Consider the following 21,668-nt stretch of genomic DNA (forward strand, 5'->3'; position numbering starts at 1 on the left):
CTTTGTAGCATATTGTAATGGGCTTGAGGGTTTAAATATACCTGGAGAAGTATGCCCAGGGCTAGGTGCTTCAAGCATTTCTTTAAATTTTCACTTTAAGACTACCGTAAAGGCAACATTATTAATATAATTGGAAAGCTGCAGTTTTCTTTTAAATTCAGGTTTTTGCCTCTGTTTTTATGTCATAATAAACAATTGGATCTTTGCCATTTTGTGGTGTTAAAGACTAAGAAAGACTTGCTTCTGAAAAGCAGATTTTTCTTTTTTTTTTTTTTTTTTTGAAGAGCTCCTGAAAGGTCAGGAATAGGGACTTTTTATTCTGGCTACATTTCGGTGACTTTGCTGACCTGAGATTGAAAGTGTCTCACTTGCAGGCTAATCAATCTTATCAATGTCTGTCCTTCCACTTTGAGAGAGAGTTTCATTCAGTGGCACATTTGATCTTGAAGAATCCAAAAAAATCAATTTTCTGCACTTTGAGATGAACATAAACCCTTTCTCTCTAGTTACTTAACTCTTGAGAGTGTTTACGTTGTTATAGAAGAATTCTTTTAATTACTTTAGTCCATTCAGTTGTGTGTTTCCTATTGCTTCTTTCAATGTTAGTTGTATTGTCAGATACAATCATACAATCTTAATAACTAAATATTAACCTATGTGCAGTATTGATGAACAGCTTTCATATATATTCTAGATTTCATAAGAATTTGTTACCTACTGAACTGAAGACAGAAAAATAAGTCAGATTTATATTAAACTATGTCATCTGAAGCTCTACTCATTTTCCAGAAGTTTCTAGATTATAGGAAGACGGACCTTCCTGATGGTCCACTTACTCCCTTCTCTTTAACATCTAGTGACAGTTGATCCACCTACTAGCTACAATCACCAATGACTCCATCAAATTTCCAGCCCCTCTTGGGTTCTGGATAGTTGTTAAAAAAACAAACAAACAAACAAATCTTTTTTCTCCTAATATGCCCAATTAGCACAATAGGCTCTTGATGTTACCATTTTCCTTATAATTTTCTATAGTACTTAGTTCTAGTATTTTAAAAAGCCTTCCAAATACATAACAGTGTGATATGTAACATCAGTGACAAGTGAAACAATGGAAACAGAAAAACTCCTTAAAAAAATTCTGTGCACTGCAATTTTTGGGGTGTGGGTGTGCGCGGATGGGAGGAATGTATGTGATTGCATGCATTTTCTCACAGCTGTACTAAGTGTGCCCAAGTTCCCTGCCTGGAGGATCTCCTGATCAGGACGCAATGGTAGGAGTCCAGAAATCAGCTCAGGAGATGGACCATATTCTCATTTGCACTAAGCCTGTCTTACATCTCTGGCACTATTAAGGTTCCTTATATTTGCACCCACGTTAAGGTACCTTTACATTACCATGTAAATGAAAATCAGAAACATTGGGGTTCAGGGATAAGCTACTCCAGGTCCTGGTTTATTGCGTAGAGATAATTGTACTGCTAAGATGAAAAGGACACTACAAGGTGGATTCCAGCACAGGTCTTCCTGTTCAGAACAAAATTCAAGACACTGTTTGCCTGGCAGGGAGACATCACCAGTTTGAAAATTAGGATTTACAAATCACAGTTCAGAACAGACTCCGCATTAGGTCTTTTGGCTGCAACTATGGTAACAGTACCTATGGCATGTCTCTGCATGGGGAAGCCTTGGTGGACTTTGAGATAGCATTGGAATTCTTGCATTCCTTGTGAACAACTGATGATCTATGGGCCTCTCTGCCTGTGGTCAATCTCCAGCTAGGAATGAACTTCCAAACGCCACCTATTCAAATTGTGGTAACCACAGATATGCTCAGTTTGTGATGGATAGATAACTGAGATCCTGCAAGATCCCCATCTCCCCATAGAATTTAGGGGATTTGCTTTTGGGTATGTGGTGGGGTTTTTTTCCTTTCCTTTTCCTTTTCCTTTTCCTTTACATTTGTAGTACATAAGTGAATTTAATGCTTTTACACCTCCTCTCCCCTCCCCCAAAAAGGCACTGACTACTGAGGGTCCAGGGGGTTGTACTACTCAAACTGCCAGTTTGAAATGTTCCACTTCATGAAGAGGGTGGGGGGAATAGGGGTTCAGCCCTTAGTAGCTATAGCTTTGGAAGCTTCTACCTAGTTTTGGGTTGGAGGCTTGAGATCCAGGAGTGAGAATCTTATGAGATGATAGGCCAAATTCACAGGTAATGTGTAATTTAAATTCCCTTACATTTAAACCCCATTAGAGCTACTTACACCTACACATCTATCTAAAGTAGTGTAATTTATGTCATGAGATGCCAGAAAAAGGTGTAAGTTGAAGTAGAGTTAGGCTTTAGTTTTACACATTAATACACCATTTTCTGACTTCTCAGTGTATATATGTTGTACCAATTTAGACAGCAGTAGAGTGGGCATAAATAGTTTTCAGGGGGTCTGAGTTAAATTCCACTTAAATTAAATATGCTGAATTTCACCCTGTGAATCTAAAGGAGTCTGAGTTGGTGTATTGTCTACGATGATACACTTTCTTTTGGTCCCCAAAAGAATCACACCAACTTTGACTACTTCTAGACTGAGGCTTGCTTAGGTTTCCCTCCGAATTTGGCTTGCTATCTTCAAAGAAGCAGAATTACAAGGTAAGCAAGTTCCCTTTCCAGAGGATAAAATTCTTCCCTTTTTGTTTTTATATGTAATTGGCAAATAGAATATTCCAGGTGTCAGAGTAGCAGCCGTGTTAGTCTGTATTCGCAAAAAGAAAAGGAGTACTTGTGGCACCTTAGAGACTAACAAATTTATTTGAGCATAAGCTTTCGTGAGCTACAGCTCACTTCATCGGATGCATTCAGTGGAAAAAGAATATTCCAGGATTTTATAAAAGGTTTGAAACATTGTAGGGAATCTGAATTCTGTCATGTCTGACATTAGGATTGTCTTATTAAACACCCTGGCTGCCATTGTTCAAAATGTTTTGCGGGGTATAACTGGAAAGATTAGAATAACTAGTCAAACACTTTTTAGGTGTATGTTGTCTTAAGTGTAGAGAAAAAAATATTGGACAAAAGTGCAGACACTTTTTAAGTACCTTTTTATATGTAAGCTTGTAGATAGGAAGCAAGGGAAGGGGTGGGAAACCTTTATTACTAGTGAACATAGGTTAATATGCAAGCCTTAGCTGTATTAATGTGAGCAACGAGGTGCTGCTTTGGTTGCATGCTTCACTGAACAAAAAGCTTCTGTGACTCTGTAAGTGTGATGCATAGCTCCTTCATTCTTTGATCCTAAAACAAAAACCAACCTTCTTTTAAAAAGGAAAACTATTTATTTAAAAACCTCTGTCTTTATTTTACAAAACAAATGCAAATTCAAAGCTGTTGCTAATCAAATTGCATAGTGTATGTAAAATGAAATTATTGTATATAAAGCTTGTAGTTTGATTAAGAGCTATGAAACAGCACAGTTTTGAGATTGACCTTTTTTTAAGTGACTGACCCAGCCTTTAATGTGTAGTTACTATTTCTTTTGCTTAAATGCTATAGAAGGTTTTCTTCACACTTGAAGTGTTAGTAAGATACTTCTCTTGTAGTGATTTAGATTTTAATTTACATTATCATTTTCCTTCAAATGAAATAGCTTCCCATCAGGCCAAGAAAATAAAAATTACTTATCTGAGACTCAAGAACAGCTTGGTATTGGTTCTATACACTTATACTTTAGTCTCAGACTGAGTAATTTGTCCTTCTTTTGGTGCAGTTTGTCTGTTTAACAATAGATTCCTCATAGCTTTGCATAAAATGCATAGCATTTACACAAGGCTTTAACTATTCACAACATATTAATCCTCACAATATACCTGTGAGGGAGATAAGTACTGTACCCATTTTTATCAATGGGGAAACTGAGACAGAGATTGAGACTTCCGCAGAGCCACTTAAGTGAGTGCCAGAGCCTGGGGCGTCCTCCCGCCCTCCCCAGTGTTCATTCCATAGACCATGATTATCTCGGTACTTCATAAAAAGTGAAGTTCCTATATCATAAACTATTCTGAATTGTAATTGGGCATTTGTTACTAAATACTAAAAGGACTTGGTCCATTTACAGGCCTTTGAATCATAAAGTTCAGTATTGCTCAGTTTAGAGTGAAAATAGACTAATGTTAAGGTTCCTTCCCCACTCTGAACTCTAGGGTACAGCTGTGGGGACCTGCATGAAAGACCCCCTAAGCTTATTCTTACTAGCTTAGGTTAAAAACTTCCCCAAGGTACAAACTTTGCCTTGTCCTTGAACAGGATGCTGCCACCACCAAGCGTTTTAAACAAAGAACAGGGAAAGAGACCGCTTGGAGACGTCTTCCCCCAAAATATCCCCCCAAGCCCTACACCCCCTTTCCTGGGGAAAGCTTGATAATAATCCTCACCAGTTGGTACAGGTGAACACAGACCCAAGCCCTTGATTTTTCGTTGTTCTTAAGATCCAATCAGGTTCTTAAAAGAAGAATTTTAATTAAAGAAAAGGTAAAAGAATCACCTCTGTAAAATCAGGATGGTAAATACCTTGCAGGGTAATCAGATTCAAAACATAGAGAATCCCTCTAGGCAAAACCTTAAGTTACAAAAAGACACAAAAACAGGAATATACATTCTCTCCAGCACAGCTTATTTTACCAGCCATTAAACAAAAGAAAATCTTAACGCATTTTCTAGCTAGATTACTTACTAACTTAACAGGACTTGGAAGGCTTGCATTTCTGATCTGTTCCCAGCAAAAGCATCACACAGACAGACAGACAACCTTTTGTCACCCCCCCCCCCCACCCGTTTGAAAGTATCTTGTCTCCTCATTGGTCATTTTGGGTCAGGTGCCAGCGAGGTTACCTTAGCTTCTTAACCCTTTACAGGTGAAAGGGTTTTGCCTCTGGCCAGGAGAGATTTTATAACACTATATACAGAAAGGTGGTTACCCTTCCCTTTATGTTTATGACAAATGGTATTCTTTTTTTGTATTTAATTCTCCCCCCACCCCAATCCTGCTTCTCTTGTACTAGTATTTATTCATTGGGCGCTGGTGCACTTGGTGTTGAACTAACTTAACAGAGGGTTCCTTCTCCAAAAAGCCTACAATAATAGTCTGCAGACATACAGTATATCACACAAGGGAGAGAAGGTGGAAAAGGAGGGTGTGAAACTATTGAAAAGAGTAGATTGAGAAAGATGGGTACAGAGATGAGGCCCTTACCCATAGCCTGGAGTAGGATATTGGAGACCTCTGTAAGATCTGTTTCATTAGAGTGTAGAGGGAAGCTGAATTGTAGGGGATTCAAGAAGTTTAGGTAATGGCTATAGATGACACATTTTGATAAACTTCAGGGCAAAGGGGAGGAAGGAGATAGGCAAATAGGGTCAAGAAAAGAGTTTAGGGCTCAGGACACCAGTGTGTTTGAAAAGTGATGGAAGAGGATGGTGTCAGGAGTAGATGAGCTCTAGTAGACTGGCTGAAGAGCTGCAAATTTCCAGCTACACCCGTAGAGGTGAAGGAGGAAAGACTTTTTGTGTTGGAAAGGTTTGGGGAGAATCCTGTGACATTTAGGGTCATGCTCAGAACATTGCAAGAAGGATATTTAAATAACTCTTCATGCTCAATTTAACATGTCATTAAAACATTTAGTCCTTCACCCACCATGACTTTTCAGTGACCTCTGCGTATTTCTACTGTGCCCCATCTTGCTGTACCCAGAGAACTTTCTTCAATTCTTACTAAGAATAGATGTTTTCAGATAGTTTGAACTAAAACTAGATCTTAGTTATCTGTATTGCTGCCATCCATCAATTGCATTTTATTCATGTTTTGAAGAGTGCAAAAAATATCGCTTGAACTCTGTGGTGTTTCTCATAGGATAACTTAATGACCAAATGAATTTTTCTGAAAGCTCAGGGTTAAGATGGGCACTGGTCATAGGCCTCTCCTTTCTCATTTGAAACTGCTGTGAAAACATTTAATTTTGACTCCAGTCATGCACAATTTTAATTATAGCTGGGTGAACAGAACCACTAATATTCACCTTTTTCATTGTGTGTTTGTAATAAATGGCCACTATGTATATAACCTATCCTTGTCATATCACAGGTATCTCTTTAAAGCAGTCTAATTTGGTAGTGAGTTACATAAGTAATTATGAGCTTTATTGATCACATCTGCATAGTATGGGCTAGCTACCCACAATAGACTAGACTCTTGGAGTCCTGTCCAGAAGGTAATGAGAGGAGTGTACGCTTGAGATGGATTCTCTAAGTGAGGCATTCTCTTCTTTGATTTCCCCATAGTCCTTCTGAGGAATCTAGCAGGAATCTGTTTAATTAACCCCCTTTTAAGAATTTGTCACCTTTGTCCTACTTTCAGTATGTCATTTGTTTTGATGGGTAAACCCTGTATCCTCTTTTCAACAGAAAATAGTTTTTCTGTTAGTGTCACTCACTGTTTTTTTTTTGTTTCTTCCAGACTGACTGCATTGCCATGGAAACCATTGTTAGAAGAGGCGGCTTTTCTACTGGTATCTCCAGAAACTGTGTGGTGCTTTTGGAAGCAGAGCTCAACTCCAGCCGGCTACTTTCACTTCCACCAGCACAGACGTACACACATCATTGTCATGATTTTTGCTTAGACATCCGCTGTCTATAGTTGAGTTAATTTGAATTAAGATTTTTCATAGCTGTGTTTTGGTGATGGAATTTGTTTTTCCGCAGCACATTTGTTTGAGAGGCATTGGGAATGCTGCAGAGGGGATTCCTACAACTTCCTTTTTACTTCTCTCTGCCTCTCCCCCTAATTTGTTTTTATTTATATTGAGAAGTCAAAGCTGGTGGCTGATAGTCTATTTAATATGGGTTTTGTTTCTCTGGTACGTTAGCTTAAACATGTATTGCTTAGAAATATTTTGGCAGGTCAGAAATTTTTTTTTTGAGAGGGCTGAGAGAGAACCACGTAACTGAACCTAAATCTGTGATGGACATACCTCTTTGATATTTTGCTTTATAGTATAGGAGGTGGTTTTTGATCACAGAGCTTAGTATTTTTAATTGTATGTCAGAGCTTAAACTGAAGTTTGTTGCTCAGAATTCTGATATGTATAAGGTAAGATTAAAGGGCTGGTTGTCTTGTTGATTACATGTAAATTATCCTGGTCCATTTGTTTATAAACATGTATAAAATATAAATTGAGGTTTCCATTCATGCACTCAAATGGGAAAGTGCAGGGTCTTTTACAACTTTGACTTCTGCTCTACAATATTGATGTGTGCTGTAGCTTTTTAGAGAGAAACCACCCTACCTGATCTTACTTTCATCCAAAGCCCTCTTTTAATTTGGGACCATTTTTTTTTTTTTTGCATAATGAGAAAGTAAATAATTGGGTTATCACTTAATGCATTCTGCCTAAAGAAAAATTGCAAACCATGATTATTTCAAATTAAAAATAAATTGTAGAAAATTAGAGCTAGGCGCGTCACTCTTACTGATTTTGGTTCAAATCAGTTTAGGCTTTTAACACTGCTATAACCTTTAAAAGCATGACACTAGTTGTTGGAACATATAATGTATAATAATAAAAGGCACTGACTTGATGAGGGGTTTAAAAGTGGTACACAAATCCTCATGCTGTACTGCACCACACAGCTGGTAATCCTCTACATTGTATATTGTACAAGTGTTTTGTAGGGCTGCCTCACATGACATACAACCTTTAAAATACTAGTACAGTTTGTATAACAAATTAGATGCTGTCAGTTTTGATGTTGAGTGATGTGTACCTAAATCTATTTTTGAGTAGTCTTAAAATGTACATGTCACAAAATTATAAAGACCTTTTTGCAAACTTAATATAAGTTTACAAACTAACAGGAAAGAAATACTCGCTGCAGAGTTTAAAAGCACAGCTGTGTTCTTGAATCTGGAAGAGAAGTTAGTCAGTACAGTTACTAGTTGCTGCTAAACATACTTTGATAATTCATTTAAAAAATATTACCACTTCTATAGACCATGACACTGTCTTGCCATACAGTTTTTGTTTGGGCGTAGTAAATTAATAAGGCAATATGTAGACAGTCATTTTAAAGCTTTTTTTTTCTTCCAAACAAATTGAAATTTGGATGATAGTTCAGAACATCTATTAGGAAAAGAAAAGGTTGTGTTGAAAAAATTGAACATGTTACATACCTTATTTATATATTAGGTCCTGAGGCTGCCATTGTACAATATACAGCACTGATTTAATAAATGCTGAATAAATAACTAAATGGGTAACCTCAAATATAGTGGTACAAATACTAACAGGTACAGCATAATAAATATGCAATCTTTTTGAATCTTAGTTTACAGCCACTAATTTATTCAGTATTGTGCTGGAAGAACACTTTCACAATATGTAAAACATATCACTACGTATACTACCTTCCAGCTACCCGTTTATGCTGCTGTATAGTACAAAAATACCAATGATGGAACAATGTTTGTCCTGTAAATTTAATTCGATATTGGACAGTTATTGTCTGTACAAACTAAAACGTCTATGGTTGAAACTGTTCATTATATTTGCTATTTCTGCTTCAGCCCTGTTTAAAAGTTGAGCTGATTAATCTGGCTTTGTCTTCCATTGTAAATATTGTTACATTGTTTTCTTTGTAAAACATATCGCACTTGCGGTTTTGGGAGACTGGCTTGAAGCTCTGTATAGTGTTTATATTTATCTGACTTGGCTTTCCATAGAGCTACTCGCAGTAAATGTGTTCATGTAGCTCCTGCTGTCTGGGTCTCTTCTTTTTGTACAAACCTGTTTTATTGGCTGACGTGTAATTTCTCCTCCCCCTGCCCACCAGTATCTTTTTCTTTTAAGGGGTATGCTCATCCGGTCATCACAGGGCTATTTATACATTACTGAAGAGTGGATTCAACCAGTTTACAGGAGAACATCTCAGACCAACAATCTTCTCTAACTCTGGAAAAATGACTTAAATGTGAATGGTTACACTAGAACTTGATATTGTAGACTTCTTTGCTCATTGATAGACATGTCTGTTAGTAGTGGGGACAGAGGGCTGTACTGGGACTAGTGCTATTCAACATATTCATAAATGATCTGGAAAATGGGGTAAACAGTGAGGTGGCAAAATTCTTAAATGATACAAAATTACTTAAAATAATTCCAAGCAGACTGTGAAGAGTTACAAAGGCTCTCCTAAAACTGGGTGACTTAATTTCCTCTGCCATTTTGTTGCCCAGTGTTGATAAATGTAAAGTAATGCACGTTGGAAAACCATAATCCCAACTATACATACAAAATGATGGGGTCTAAATTAGCTGTTGCTACTCAAAGAGATCTTGGAGTCATTATGGATAGTTCTCTGAAAACATTTGCTCAGTGTGCAGTATCAGTCAGAAAAGCTAACAATGTTAGGAACCATTAGGAAAGGGATAGATAAGACAGAAAATATCAGTGCCTCTACAAATCCATGGTATGCCCACATTTTGAATACTGCATACACATCTGATCATCCCATCTCAAAAAGATGTATTGGAAAAGGGACAGAGACAGGCAACAGAAATTATTTAGGGATATGAAACAGCTACCATGTGAGGTGAGATCAGAAGGACAGGGACTTTTCAGCTTAGAAAAGAGGTGATTAAAGTGGGAATATGATAGAGGTTTATCAAATCTTTATTGGTGTGGAGAAAATGAATAAGGAAGTGCTCTTTCACATAACACAAGAAGTAGGGCTCATACAATGAAATTAATAGGGAGCAAGTTTAAAAATAAAAGGAAGTACTTCATATTAGTCAACCTGTGGAACTCTTTGCCAGGGGATGTTGTGAAGGCCAAAACTGCAACAGGGTTCAAAAAAAGAACTAGATAAGTTCATGGAGGATAGGTCCATCGCTCACTCTTAGCCAGAAGGGGCAGGCATGTAACCCCATGCTCTGAGTGTCCCTAGCCTCTGTTTGCAAGGAGCTGGGAGATTGATTGCCTGTTCTGTTCATTTGCTCTGAAGCACCTGACATTGGCTACTGTCAGAAGACAGGATACTGGGCTAGGTGGATCTTGGTCTAACCTAGCATGGTCATTCTTATGATCAGTACTAGAACATGTAGTATTCTCTACAACAGTGGTTCTCAACATAGTAAATATTGTGAGCCGCATATGTGGCCCACAGTGGCTGGATGGCAGAGCAGTGGAGCTCAGACCCCCAACCATGGATGCTGCTCTGTGGGCAGCTGCCCCTACCCCAGGACCCCTGCTACTAATGGTGGTCTGGCTGCCTGCCAGTTCTCCTGCAGGGGTGGGCAGCTGCCCCAGACACCGGAGCTTGCAGGGCCAGGCAGCTGCCACAGACCAGGCCAGGTGCCCTGGAGCTCACGGGGCAGGCCAGCTGCTTGCCCTGGTTCTCAGTCACATGGCTGCCCCAGACTCTGGAGCTTGTGGGGCCAGGCTGGTGCCCTGAATCCCCGCAGCTGGTGGGGAGCCCTGACCCTGCAGGGCCAGCCAGGAGCCTGACACCCCATGCTAGGCAATGGGGCAGCGTGGACCCCGCCCCCAGGGATCACCCACAGCCTTTAGCACACAGCTGAGCTGGGCCACAGGTGTGTGCTAATTGGGTTGTGGGTTGACAACCGCTCCTCTGCAACATATGATGGAATTCTCAGAAATGTCATGGAAAGTGGGCTAGCTTTCTTCAGCACCTGGTTGTACAAAGCAAGCACTGGTATTACTGCTGATTTTCTATAGGTTATTTTTTACAGTGAAGACAACCTAAATGAGGACTTTTTGATACTACACCTAATTTCATACTTTCTTAAATTTCCTATCCCTGCATATATTTACTGAAGCAAGAACTTAGTTTAATATAGCATATATATTGGTGGACTCATTAATCAGACACTAAATTCTTTATCTTTCACCATGAATTTGACTTCTAAAAGTAACATTTCTAAGATCAGGGTCTGTAACTGCAGAACTTTTTAAATACTCAATTCAAGTCATACTCCCTTTGTTCAAAATATTAATGCATTAAACTAACTCCTGAAAGTAAGTTTAAGTCCCTCTAACCAAGTTTTTGTAAGACAATAATTATCCTAACTAGGCTTCTTATTCAGGGCCTCATTTTACAGCAAGCAGCCCCTGTTGTGGAAGAAAAAGGAAACAGTACTTCTAGTATGTGGCAGAAGCAGTCATACCAAAAGTAAACAAACAGTGAAAATTATCCAAATAGCATAAAGACTGTTGCAACAGTCCCATACAAAGTAACTACTTAAGGTACCTTAAAGGTCTCATTGGACCTGAACTGTGTTAAATGCTTTAGTCTTTCAAGGACCAACCCTCGGGCTGGGTAAAGTAGACAAAACTATCAGCTTTGAAACAAGGGAAAGTCCTCGATCAAAACCAGAAGACAGTTAGTCACTACTTTCATATCTAGGAGTGGAAGACGAAGCTACACATTTTAAAAATGGTTACACTTTTGCAAAGGAAAAAAGTTGCCTTTTGATTGGAAAATTCTTTTGAGCAGCTCTAGTACGCATACAGCATCTCTGTTACAGAAATAGTTAAGTGAAGAGATATTTACAGTGTGGCAGGATAGGTCATGTACAGTTGGTAGAAAAATAGTGAAGTACTGAACAACCTTAAAATTCCTATATTTGGCAATTCTCGGTGCTTATTTTCTGCCTGTGACTTCTCCAGGTTTTGGGAAGGAAAAAGGTGGCCTTCAAATTCCAGTGAATCGTGCTTGATAGACTAGAGAAAACTTATGTCCATATTCTCTTCCCCTCTTTTTTCCATTAACAATAGATGGTGCCTTTAAACAATAGTTTCTCCTTCCCTCAATTGCAACAGACCATAAAGGAACATCTCAGAGGGGGCCAGGAACTTGTAATTGTAGTCTAGGTTTCAGAGCTCAGGACATCTTACTAGTATAGTAAGAGTATTGGAAAGCCTCAGTTCAGTCATGACAAACCACCCCCTCAACTAGTATTTTATGTATACCTAGGTCAGATGTGTTTTTCCTCATAATATCAAGTTAATCTAAATTCATATCTTTAAAGGGGAGGGACAGAGAGTAGTGAACCCACAGAAGGCTCCAGTTTAACATCTGTGCCCTGCACTTCAGCTAAAAGCCGCAAGGGTTACTTTTAGGACTAATAGCATAGTTTGATTTACCTAACAGTTAATCCTTATCCCCCTGCCAATTATAGTTGGTTTATGATGTGATCACTAGTTTGCTACAATGACCGATTTCATCACCCATCCCTCACATTTCAAGTTTTATCTGATGTTTTGAAAGGCTTTATATTCCATTACTGCTCTTCTAAGCTGATCACTACTACCTTTCCTTAGCAACGTTGTCCTGCTTTTTGTCAATAAAACACTCCTCAAGACTAGAATATCACAATCGTTCTTGCACAATTCCTAGCTTGTGCTTGTAGTGGAGGTAGCCATAGCAGCAACAGTATTACAGCCCCAGCCACAGGGGTTGTGTAAACCATAGGTTGCTGCTGGGAAAGATCTGTGTTACAACTATATATTGCTCAAAGTAGAAGAGTTCTAAATCTAGCAAAATGAACTTCCCTCACTGGAGCCCCACAAAAGAGACTTCTCTACAATGTGGGCAGCACACTGACTCATGCTACTAGCATGCATATTAGGAAATACCATACAATTTAAACAAACACATATAAAAGGTAATGCTCTTTTGAGATCTCAGATCTTTTGGACACATTGACCTATGAGCATTTTGACATTTGTAAGGTTAAAAGAGGAAATATTTTTTAAAGTTGTACCTTTAAAAAAAAAAAAAGAATAAAAGTGATGAAACCCTACCATTAGACTGTAGTGGCCTTTGGCGTAGGGGATGTCAGTTTTCACTGGCTACAGGTCTAGAAGTCATTAAATCCAAAGTCCATAGTCCATATACACTGTTCTAGTCTATCCTAAATCAAACGGTTCTGAAATATTTCACAGACTTCCACTTTGAAGAATTTCAGAGAACCGATACAGAGTATGATGTATAAATCAATCTCACTCCATACCCATGAAATAGCCTAAAGGTACAGACAGCCAATATACAGCTTTGGTACAAAGATTAACACAGGAATCTCATTACTAGGAAAGACAGTAAGGACAGAGGCCCATGTGCAACTTTGACACTTAAGAGTACAACAGAGTGGCAGGGGCTAGCCTCCCTCTGTTAGTGTTTTAAAGATTTACATGTTAGTATTATACAAGTTATACTTTAGCAAGTCAGCCTAGTTTGCAGCAATTCTATTATGAAGTTAGACACCAATTCAATCCATTCGACAAACTGCTTGCAATTCACCTTTAAAAGCACGTGAAACAAACATTGAGCAAAGAAAGTTAATCTACATCCTCCATATTTTGATATATTTTTGTTAAAACCATTGCTGATGTAGGCACTCAACTTTTCTTAAATTATCTTTGAAAGCTTATAGTGCCCTCATGTGGTTAACACACAAATCTTATCCATGTACAATTTGTATAAAGGATCATCTGTCTCCTAAACCAGTTTCCACATAATTACTACTGAAGGTAAACTAGGAATAGACCAGGCTCCATGTGAATACAGCCAACGCAACTGCTTCAGTTACAAGACTGAATTACTTGAGAAAAACAATTACATTAAATGCTCTCAAATCTGGAATCCTAACTCAGAACATTTTTAATTACAGAGGGGGTGGAGTGGTAGTATTTAAATCCAAGAGTACCTTTAGGCTGCAATTTGGGTTTGAGGCCATTCTAAGGCTTGAGCACAGGTCTAGCAGCACCAAAACTATATACACGTTTTCACAAGATTTTGGCCACATCTGACCTGAAAAGTGGGTCCTTTTGGATTCTGAAGCCAACCTGGGGGAAAAAATGATAAAGGCAGTTTTGGCAGTGCGGATTTGTCTCCGAACACCCTGCAGGTCAAAGGATTGTTCCACTTGTAATATCAAAAATCTGCAGAACAGAAGGTTTTGCCAGTTGTATTTATATTACGGTACACCCAGAGGCCCCAGCCAGGATTGAGCACCTATTGTAGGTTTTGCACATACATAAGGAGCCTCTGCCCAAAGAGCTTACAAATTAAGTGCATAAGACAAAAGATGTGGAAAAAAAGAATTATCCCCATTTTACAAATGAGAAACTGAGGCCCAGAGAGATTAAGGGACTTGCCTAAGGTAACACAGGGAATAGTATATGGAAGAAGTGGGAATTGAATGAAGAACTCCCAGATCTTAGCCTACTGCCGTAACTACAAGACCATCTTCCCTTTCTAGACTGTTGTTTCTTAATAGAGCAATGCTGAGAACAGCTTGCTGGAAACCTCACCATGGATTTTATTAAGATCCAAGAGCTTTTCTGTACTGCATGGCAGCAGCAACATGCAAAATGGAATTGGGCAGCTCATGCACAGGAGAGGCAGCCATGCAGCAGCATCCACCAGCATGCAGCTGCTCCACATCCCTCTATGTTATTTTGGTTACCTAGCAGTTCTGTGATAGTAAGGAATCTGACACACTCACAGCGCTAGGAATCAAGGAATAGCTGTTCTATACATTGTTACAGTAGGGACTATAATTTATACTGAAAATTGCTGCTCTAGTATTCACTGAGACGTTTACATGCTCTAGAGGATGCATGAGCTCAACACAGAATATAGCAATGCTAGCAGGATCCTAGGAACAGCATGCATAGTCCAACAGCCACAGGAAATGTCACTGTGGAAACCAAGGCTCCGTAATGTAGGAAGGATCTGCTTTTCATCTGTCTCAAGTTCTTTTATGTGGGAACCTGCCACTCTGCCTGTGCTGGACTGCAACACAGCTGTGATCAGTACAAGCACTCAAGCTGTGTTGGTATAAATAGTCTCAAATGTATTGTGCCAGGCCCAAAAGATCGAGGCCCCTCTATTTAACCCTAGTTCTTGGGGAGGTAGACAGGAGTTGGGATTTGATGTCATCTTTAGTTAACAGTTTTCTAGTTTGGGGTTAGCAGCAGCCGGTTCAGTTTTGTTTCTTTACATGTAAGATCAACCAAATAAAATAAGTAGAAGGGAATGTTTGGTTGATTCGTTCACTCTCTACCATCGTGGATTTGCAGGCAACTCACAAAACGGTAGATATGAGCCTTGTGGCTGTATTACAGGCCCAATACCCCAATGTTATATATGTATAAACAAATCATGAGGAGTACATAGACTACGTTAACATTTAAAAACACACTATTATATTTTAGAGTAAACCTTTGTATAATTGCCATTTTCATATTTACACAAATGCTGTTAATCCTCCACTTATCTCATTTTATTAACCTTTGCCACCTCGCCTAGTAACTCATTTCTATGTCTCAGTTTTCAGCAGGGATATATATATATATTTTTTTTTTTGAGTGGCTGCAAGCCTAATGTATAGCTGGCATCAGAAATTCAGAGGCAGAACAGCCATTAGCCAGATGTCACTGATAATTAGTTAGCATTACTCAAAATAAGCTGAAATATACTTCACTTTTATAAAGCAATACATTAATTCTCAGGCTACATTTGTCCTAATGAATGGTGAAGGTGGGAAAATACAATTAATACATCAAGGAAGGCTGATCACCTGGAAAACGCACAGTCTCACTTCCTTTGTTGGGGAGTGCTAAATGCTTACACATAAATGCAAGAAATAGTATTGACCACAGAAATCAAACAAGCACAAACAGTTGTGTATACAAAATTTGATAATTTCTTTGCAACTATTGCAAAACGTGTGACAATCTAGGACAGATACAGTAGGATTCTTATATACTGATGCAAGAAACAAGGAGCTCTATGACCTTTCACGGCCTTTATTGAATTATACATACACAAAAACTGTTGCCTTGTATAAATCCATCATGGATGTATATAATTCACATAAGAATGATTAGAGGATACATTTATAAATATGAAAAAGATCGGTTTTAGCCAGTTTTTGTTTTATTTCAGTTTTTTCAGAGTGTACAGCTATTCTGGATAATATACATGACACCACTTCGGAGCTAAGAAAGTTTTTGGAACCTTAAATGCTTTGGCAATTTGATATTTCCAAGGGGTATTTTTTGCTGAAGCAAACTGGTTACTACTAAATCATGAATATGACTTGTTTTCATTTAAAAAAAAGACATAGGATATGGATAATCATTTCACATATTTTCACAGAATAAAAAAATCCTTTTAAAATGGTTTGGATTTCTAAGCACAAATAACACCATTGATAGCATGGTGTAAGTATAAACATTTAAAACCCTGATCAAAATGACTAGAGAAGTATTGTACATTCCCCAAATAAACTCAGATTGGAACTTGAGGGAGGAAACAAAACTTTAAAAATCAGTAGTAGTTTGGTGTAAGAGGTATAGATTCTCTCCATTGCCCTTGATTTTATATAAAATACTGCTGTAAATTTAAACTTGTCTTTAATACACTTTTTGTGAAGAGTGATTTTAGGCTGATTTGTGCCTAAATAATTGAAGGTTTGAATTAAAAAGGTGTTTACACAATATACACATTTCATTACTTACAAAGAGAATAAGCTTAACATTTCATATTAAAAACCTGGGATACAGTAGGGTTAGTAGCACCATGAAAAAGTGTTTTTCAAAACTGCAGTCTTGTTATTTTAAACATACTCAGTGCGTTGTATTTTGTTGTTTTTCTCTTGGTTGATCAAAAAAGTGCCATTTTGGTACTAGGAGCGAAATGAAAACTTCATCTTCTGATCCTTTATGAACCTCAAGCGTCTTTTCCATTTCCAAGAGATCAATTCCTTTGTCTTAGTCCTTTTGTCAAATATGCACCAGACAGCCTTGTTTGGCACTTTGGTGAGGTACATCTGAATCTGCACTTTTAAAACAGTTTGGATTTGTTTTTTGTTGTTTTTTTTTTCTTTCTGCACAGTAGCACCATTGTTACAGCTGGAGGACAGTGCACCCTAGGAATTCTCATTGTTTTACAAAAATTCTCCAAGATGTTACGTCCTCTTCATACAAACTTGACAACGACTAATACGTGTCCTCAGGTCTCCAGCTTTCAGTGTCTCTGACTGAGGTTTACTGGTTGATGGAAACACAAACACACAAGGTTAGCTTTCTTATGCTTACAGGAGCCTGGACTTGAAAGGTGCTGAGTGGACTTAAGGATGTGGTTAAGTGCCTTCCTGAAAGGGAACTGCATGTGCTTAGCACCTTCCTTGATCAAGCACTTATTTCATTACTCTCCCTAAAATCCCTCATGAGTTGTTTGTTTTAGACCAGTATTTCAATAGGTAGAAGGTGTTGTGCCAGCAAACTACATCAGCCCAACATGCCAGACAGTTGGGGGCAGTCCACAAACATCGATTTGAGTAAAGGGTGTCTTTTAGAAATGACATTTGTTGGGCAATTACAAAATACAACATGATCTATCCCCTCTCGCCCCCCCAAAAAAAACATGGAAGAATTTACATCTGTAAACTTTTGACCTCTCATTTGAATGGAATTATTTCATAATAAAATGTCACTGTCCAATGAGGTGAAAATGTAAAGATGACAGATTTAACAAATTATTTCCTTCCATTGTGTAAGGGTATGTACATGAGTGATTATATAAAAAAAAGTCCAACTAGGTCATAAAGTTTAAGGCCAGAAGAGACCACCAGATCATCTGCCTGACCTTCTGTATATCACCGGCCACCAATGGCACCCAGCACTCGGACACTAAACCGAACCACCAAAATTAGACCAAAGTTTTATAGCTCACAGGAGGCTAGACTACTATCCGCCTGTAGGCGGGACCGAGATGCACCAGTTCTGGAGAGCCCACAATGGCAGGGAAACTATAATAAAGTGAGATATATCTAGATAACCCTGGCAAGTGAACCATACCCACGCCCTGCATAGGAAGGCAAAAAATCCCCACGGTCACTGCCAACCTGACTTGGAAAATTCCTTTATGTCCCCACATATGGTGATCAGTTAGAACGTGAGTGTGTGAACAGGAACCTGCCAGCCAAGCACCTGAGAGAGAGAATGCTCGGTGCCACCTCAGAGGTCTGACTCTCTCAATCCAATGTCATCTCCAGCTGTGGCCAGCCCTGATGCTTCAGAGAAAGGAGATTTAAAAAATAAAACAAAGCAAAACACCACACACTGGAGTGGGGGAAAGAATCTCTTCCTGACCCCTGCAGATGGCTGGCTGAAACCCTGAAGCATAAGCTTATATTCCTGAAAGAAACTGGAAGTGAACCCCTGGCTGTTGAGCCTTGCCCCTGCCATCACATGCAAGACTGTCATTACTTGGTCACATATGAGTAGTCCACTTCTTTCAAGTGAACGGTATAAACACATTTTTGAAAAGGAGAAATAAACAGAAAGCTAAGTTTGGGTGAGACTGAAAATAGTGAATGATGATAAGGAAGAAGAGGAGATTAAAAGATGCATGAGGGTTATTACTGGTCAGGACAACATGTTAATTACCACTGATCAGCCAAACTGCAAACCAATGGTATAATGACTGCCTAATACAAAAATAAATGGTACTACTTCGGTGTTATAATTGGAACATGTTCCATGTTGTAGATACCCACTAACGTTGTATAACACATTTTGTGGATAAAGCTCATTGTGCGACATTTGTGAAGTCGACAGCTGTCATTTTTCAATATAAGCTGCAGTCAGAACTTGTTAATTTTCATTTGAGAGACAAGTCACCATTCGGTTATAAAATTTGTTTCTATGAAAGCAAGTTATTTTTCCATAGAACAATGGTACCACTCTAAACTTGTGAAGGAAGTGATAAGAGTACAAGCCTGAAGAGTTTGCAAAATCCTAAGGTGAAATCATGGCCCCAGAGAAGTCGATGGCAAAACTTCCATTGACGTCAGTGGGGCCAGGATTTCATGCCTGTACTCCGGCAAACAACATTTGAGATATCTGAGTCTGTCTAAATGTCAAGAAAAAACACAAAAATGATCATTCAGTGTCAGACTGTGACATCGTTACTCACATTGAATAAATACATCACGCTTTGATATAGTCTCATTACAATGGGACTACTTTTGGAATAAGCTACTGGTCAATGTAAGTAAGGGTGAGGAGAAAGTAGCTCTGAGTCCTTGCAAAACAGCCAATAGAATGCACCCCAGCAAGTTCGGACAAGATGTAAAAGATTTTCCCAAGTAAACAAATTCCTGGAAAACTGGTCTTAGAAAGCATGACACACACATTTAGATGAGGGAAAAGGCAAAAATTACCAGTTTTACAAGGATTAATTAAGACGTCAAATAAGGATCTAAATCACCATTTGTCCTTTGAAAATAAATGCAATTTCCAATGCATTCAGTACACAATAAGTGATGTGCAAGAAATAAGCTCTCTTACCTAAACATTTCTGATATCTCTACGGTTGCCAGCCAGAAACTGTATGAATTGGCATAGTAATTACAAGTACCACGACCATGACACTCAATAAAAGGAGCAGAGCGGAATTCTTCCAAACAGGAACCTGGGGATGCCAAGGCCTGTCCAGAGCCCTCTGCACCAGCACTTGTGTGCTAGAAAAGAAACAACTTGTAAGTTAAATTGGGATCCATAAGCACTAGAAGAAGTCACCCTGTTTCAAAAAATCAAGTTAATTCTTTTTTCCTGTTTGTTAAGACAATGCTGTAGATAACGTTTACCTAGGATTACTGATTACAGTGGCATCTGAATTTTGGGAAATAACTGATCTCTGTTACATAGTTGGCAGCAATAGGTAAATATCATTTTAATGGTACAAACTGTTTTTTGTAACAGAAAATCCCGAAGTAGCTAGTACAAGCCACAAACAGTTAACAGTAAATTTGGGGAGAGAGGAGGAGGCCCTTACCATCATGAAAGAATAACCAATCCAAAGAGAGTCCCAGCCTTGCGGACATGACGGAATTTGAATGGTCTGACTATGGACAGCTATAACCATGGCAGGAGCTTCACATACTGCACATCTGAACATGAGGAGAGGTATAAAAAACATCACACCATTACAATAACGTATTAAGTAAGCCAAATACTAGTTTTATTTCAGGAGAATTTCGAGAAATGACAGGAAAAACTGGGAAAAAATAATGTAAGAAAGGCTGCTGTAACAATTTAGATCTACTGCACCCCTCAAACAGTTTTATATGTATGCAGAATTTCCCACGGCATCAGTGAAACAAATAGGAATATAGATCAGAATTTTTTTTGTATCTAATTGCATTGAGTACCTATAAAAAAACTAACTTTTAGTGAGCCCAATCAATCCCTACTTACACAGGTAAAATTGGGAGAGCTCTGTTTAAAAATACATAGTACAGTAGACTCCTTAAAAGGTGCCAGACTGACAGTACTGAAAGCTAACATTCTTTGGTTTTCCACATAATAGGTAAAATACACAGCGGTAGAACTAGCTTGCCACACTACCTTCCTGTTGTGCACGAATCCTGATTTCAAGGGAACAGTGCCACAGGTCAGAACGTGGAGTTCAGTCTTCAGGATAATTTGAGCGTGATCCAAAGGCCATTGAAAGATTCCCAACTACTTAAATGGGCATTGGATCAGGCCCTCAGTCATTAGCTTGTCATCTGAGACTGCTAACAAGTATGCCAGTCATAGTGGGTTTGTATCCAAATCATAAAAGCCACAAAGTAATAGACTCCAAATGTCAACTTATCTCATCTAGACCAGTGGTTCTCAAAGCCGGTCCGCCGCTTGTTCAGGGAAAGCCCCTGGCGGGCCGGACTGGTTTGTTTACCTGCCGCGTCCACAGGTTCGGCCGATCGCGGCTCCCACTGGCAGCAGTTTGCCGCTCCGGGCCAATGGGGGCTGTGGGAAGGGCAGCCAGCACGTCCCTTGGCCCGTGCCGCTTCCCGCAGCCCCCATTGGCCTGGAGCGGTGAACCAGGAGCCAGTGGGAGCCGCAATCAGCCGAACCTGCGGACGCAGCAGGTAAACAAACCGGTCTGGCCCGCCAGGGGCTTTCCCTGAACAAGCGGCGGACTGGCTTTGAGAACCACTGATCTAGACCATACAAACAATTGTTGAAAGACAGTGACACTACAGATATGGGCAAGATTTGAAACAGTGACCGTAAAGACAGATGTTCTTGCACTTTCATTCTAATTAATTATTAGCTCCAGGGGTGCTGGAATAATTTGTATAGTGGGGGTGCTGTGAGCCATTGAACCAAACTGTAAATCCTGTATATAATGGAAAGCACTTTAAGTGAGGGGGTGCTGCAGCACCATCCGCACGCCTAGTTCCAGCACCTATGATTAGCTGGACACTCAAGCCCAATTTTTGCTCTGTTACATGGCTTCACCTCCCATTATCCTCATGTGGAGTTGTATCTACATCAGCAGTGGCAGAAATTGGCCCAGTAATATTTGCACAAATCTACTAGTGAAAACTCATTTTTGGAGATGTTATTGACTAGTACAGTAACTGGAGTTCACTCAGATGATTTGTCCCTATGGGTACTTTCCATCAGAGATTTCTGGTAGCAGTGTCTGTGGATCTGTGCCTCTGCCCTATAAATCCTTGTGCTTTGATTCAAGGACATATAGGGGAAGGCAGAACTGCTGCTGCTCCACTTCCTTCTCAACTA

General features: G+C 39.1%; 2 protein-coding genes across 8 annotated transcripts in view; one reads left to right on the forward strand and one right to left on the reverse strand.

The window, feature by feature from the left end:
* IRS4 (insulin receptor substrate 4) overlaps positions 1 to 8,795 on the forward strand; it is a 32,721-nt gene extending 23,926 nt beyond the window's left edge. For both annotated transcript variants that reach the window (XR_005226716.2, XM_037908568.2), the window contains one exon: positions 6,506 to 8,795. Coding sequence is in view for 1 of the 2 variants with exons in the window: in XM_037908568.2 (XP_037764496.1) it covers positions 6,506 to 6,510 (5 nt within the window). In the remaining variant the exon portion in view is untranslated. The remainder of the gene's footprint in view (positions 1 to 6,505) is intronic.
* Positions 8,796 to 16,141: 7,346 nt separating this feature from the next.
* The window catches only part of COL4A5 (collagen type IV alpha 5 chain), a 140,984-nt gene continuing 135,457 nt past the window's right edge, over positions 16,142 to 21,668 (reverse strand). For all 6 annotated transcript variants that reach the window (XM_027822656.3, XM_037908331.2, XM_027822655.3 and 3 more), the window contains 3 exons: positions 19,915 to 20,029; positions 19,428 to 19,600; positions 16,142 to 17,123 (listed from right to left, as the gene is read on the reverse strand). In XM_027822656.3, coding sequence (XP_027678457.2) covers positions 17,042 to 17,123; positions 19,428 to 19,600; positions 19,915 to 20,029 — 370 coding nt within the window. In that variant the 3' untranslated portion in view covers positions 16,142 to 17,041. The remainder of the gene's footprint in view (positions 17,124 to 19,427; positions 19,601 to 19,914; positions 20,030 to 21,668) is intronic.

Source organism: Chelonia mydas, chromosome 9 (assembly GCF_015237465.2).
Source record: "Chelonia mydas isolate rCheMyd1 chromosome 9, rCheMyd1.pri.v2, whole genome shotgun sequence".
Lineage (NCBI taxonomy): Eukaryota > Metazoa > Chordata > Testudines > Cheloniidae > Chelonia > Chelonia mydas.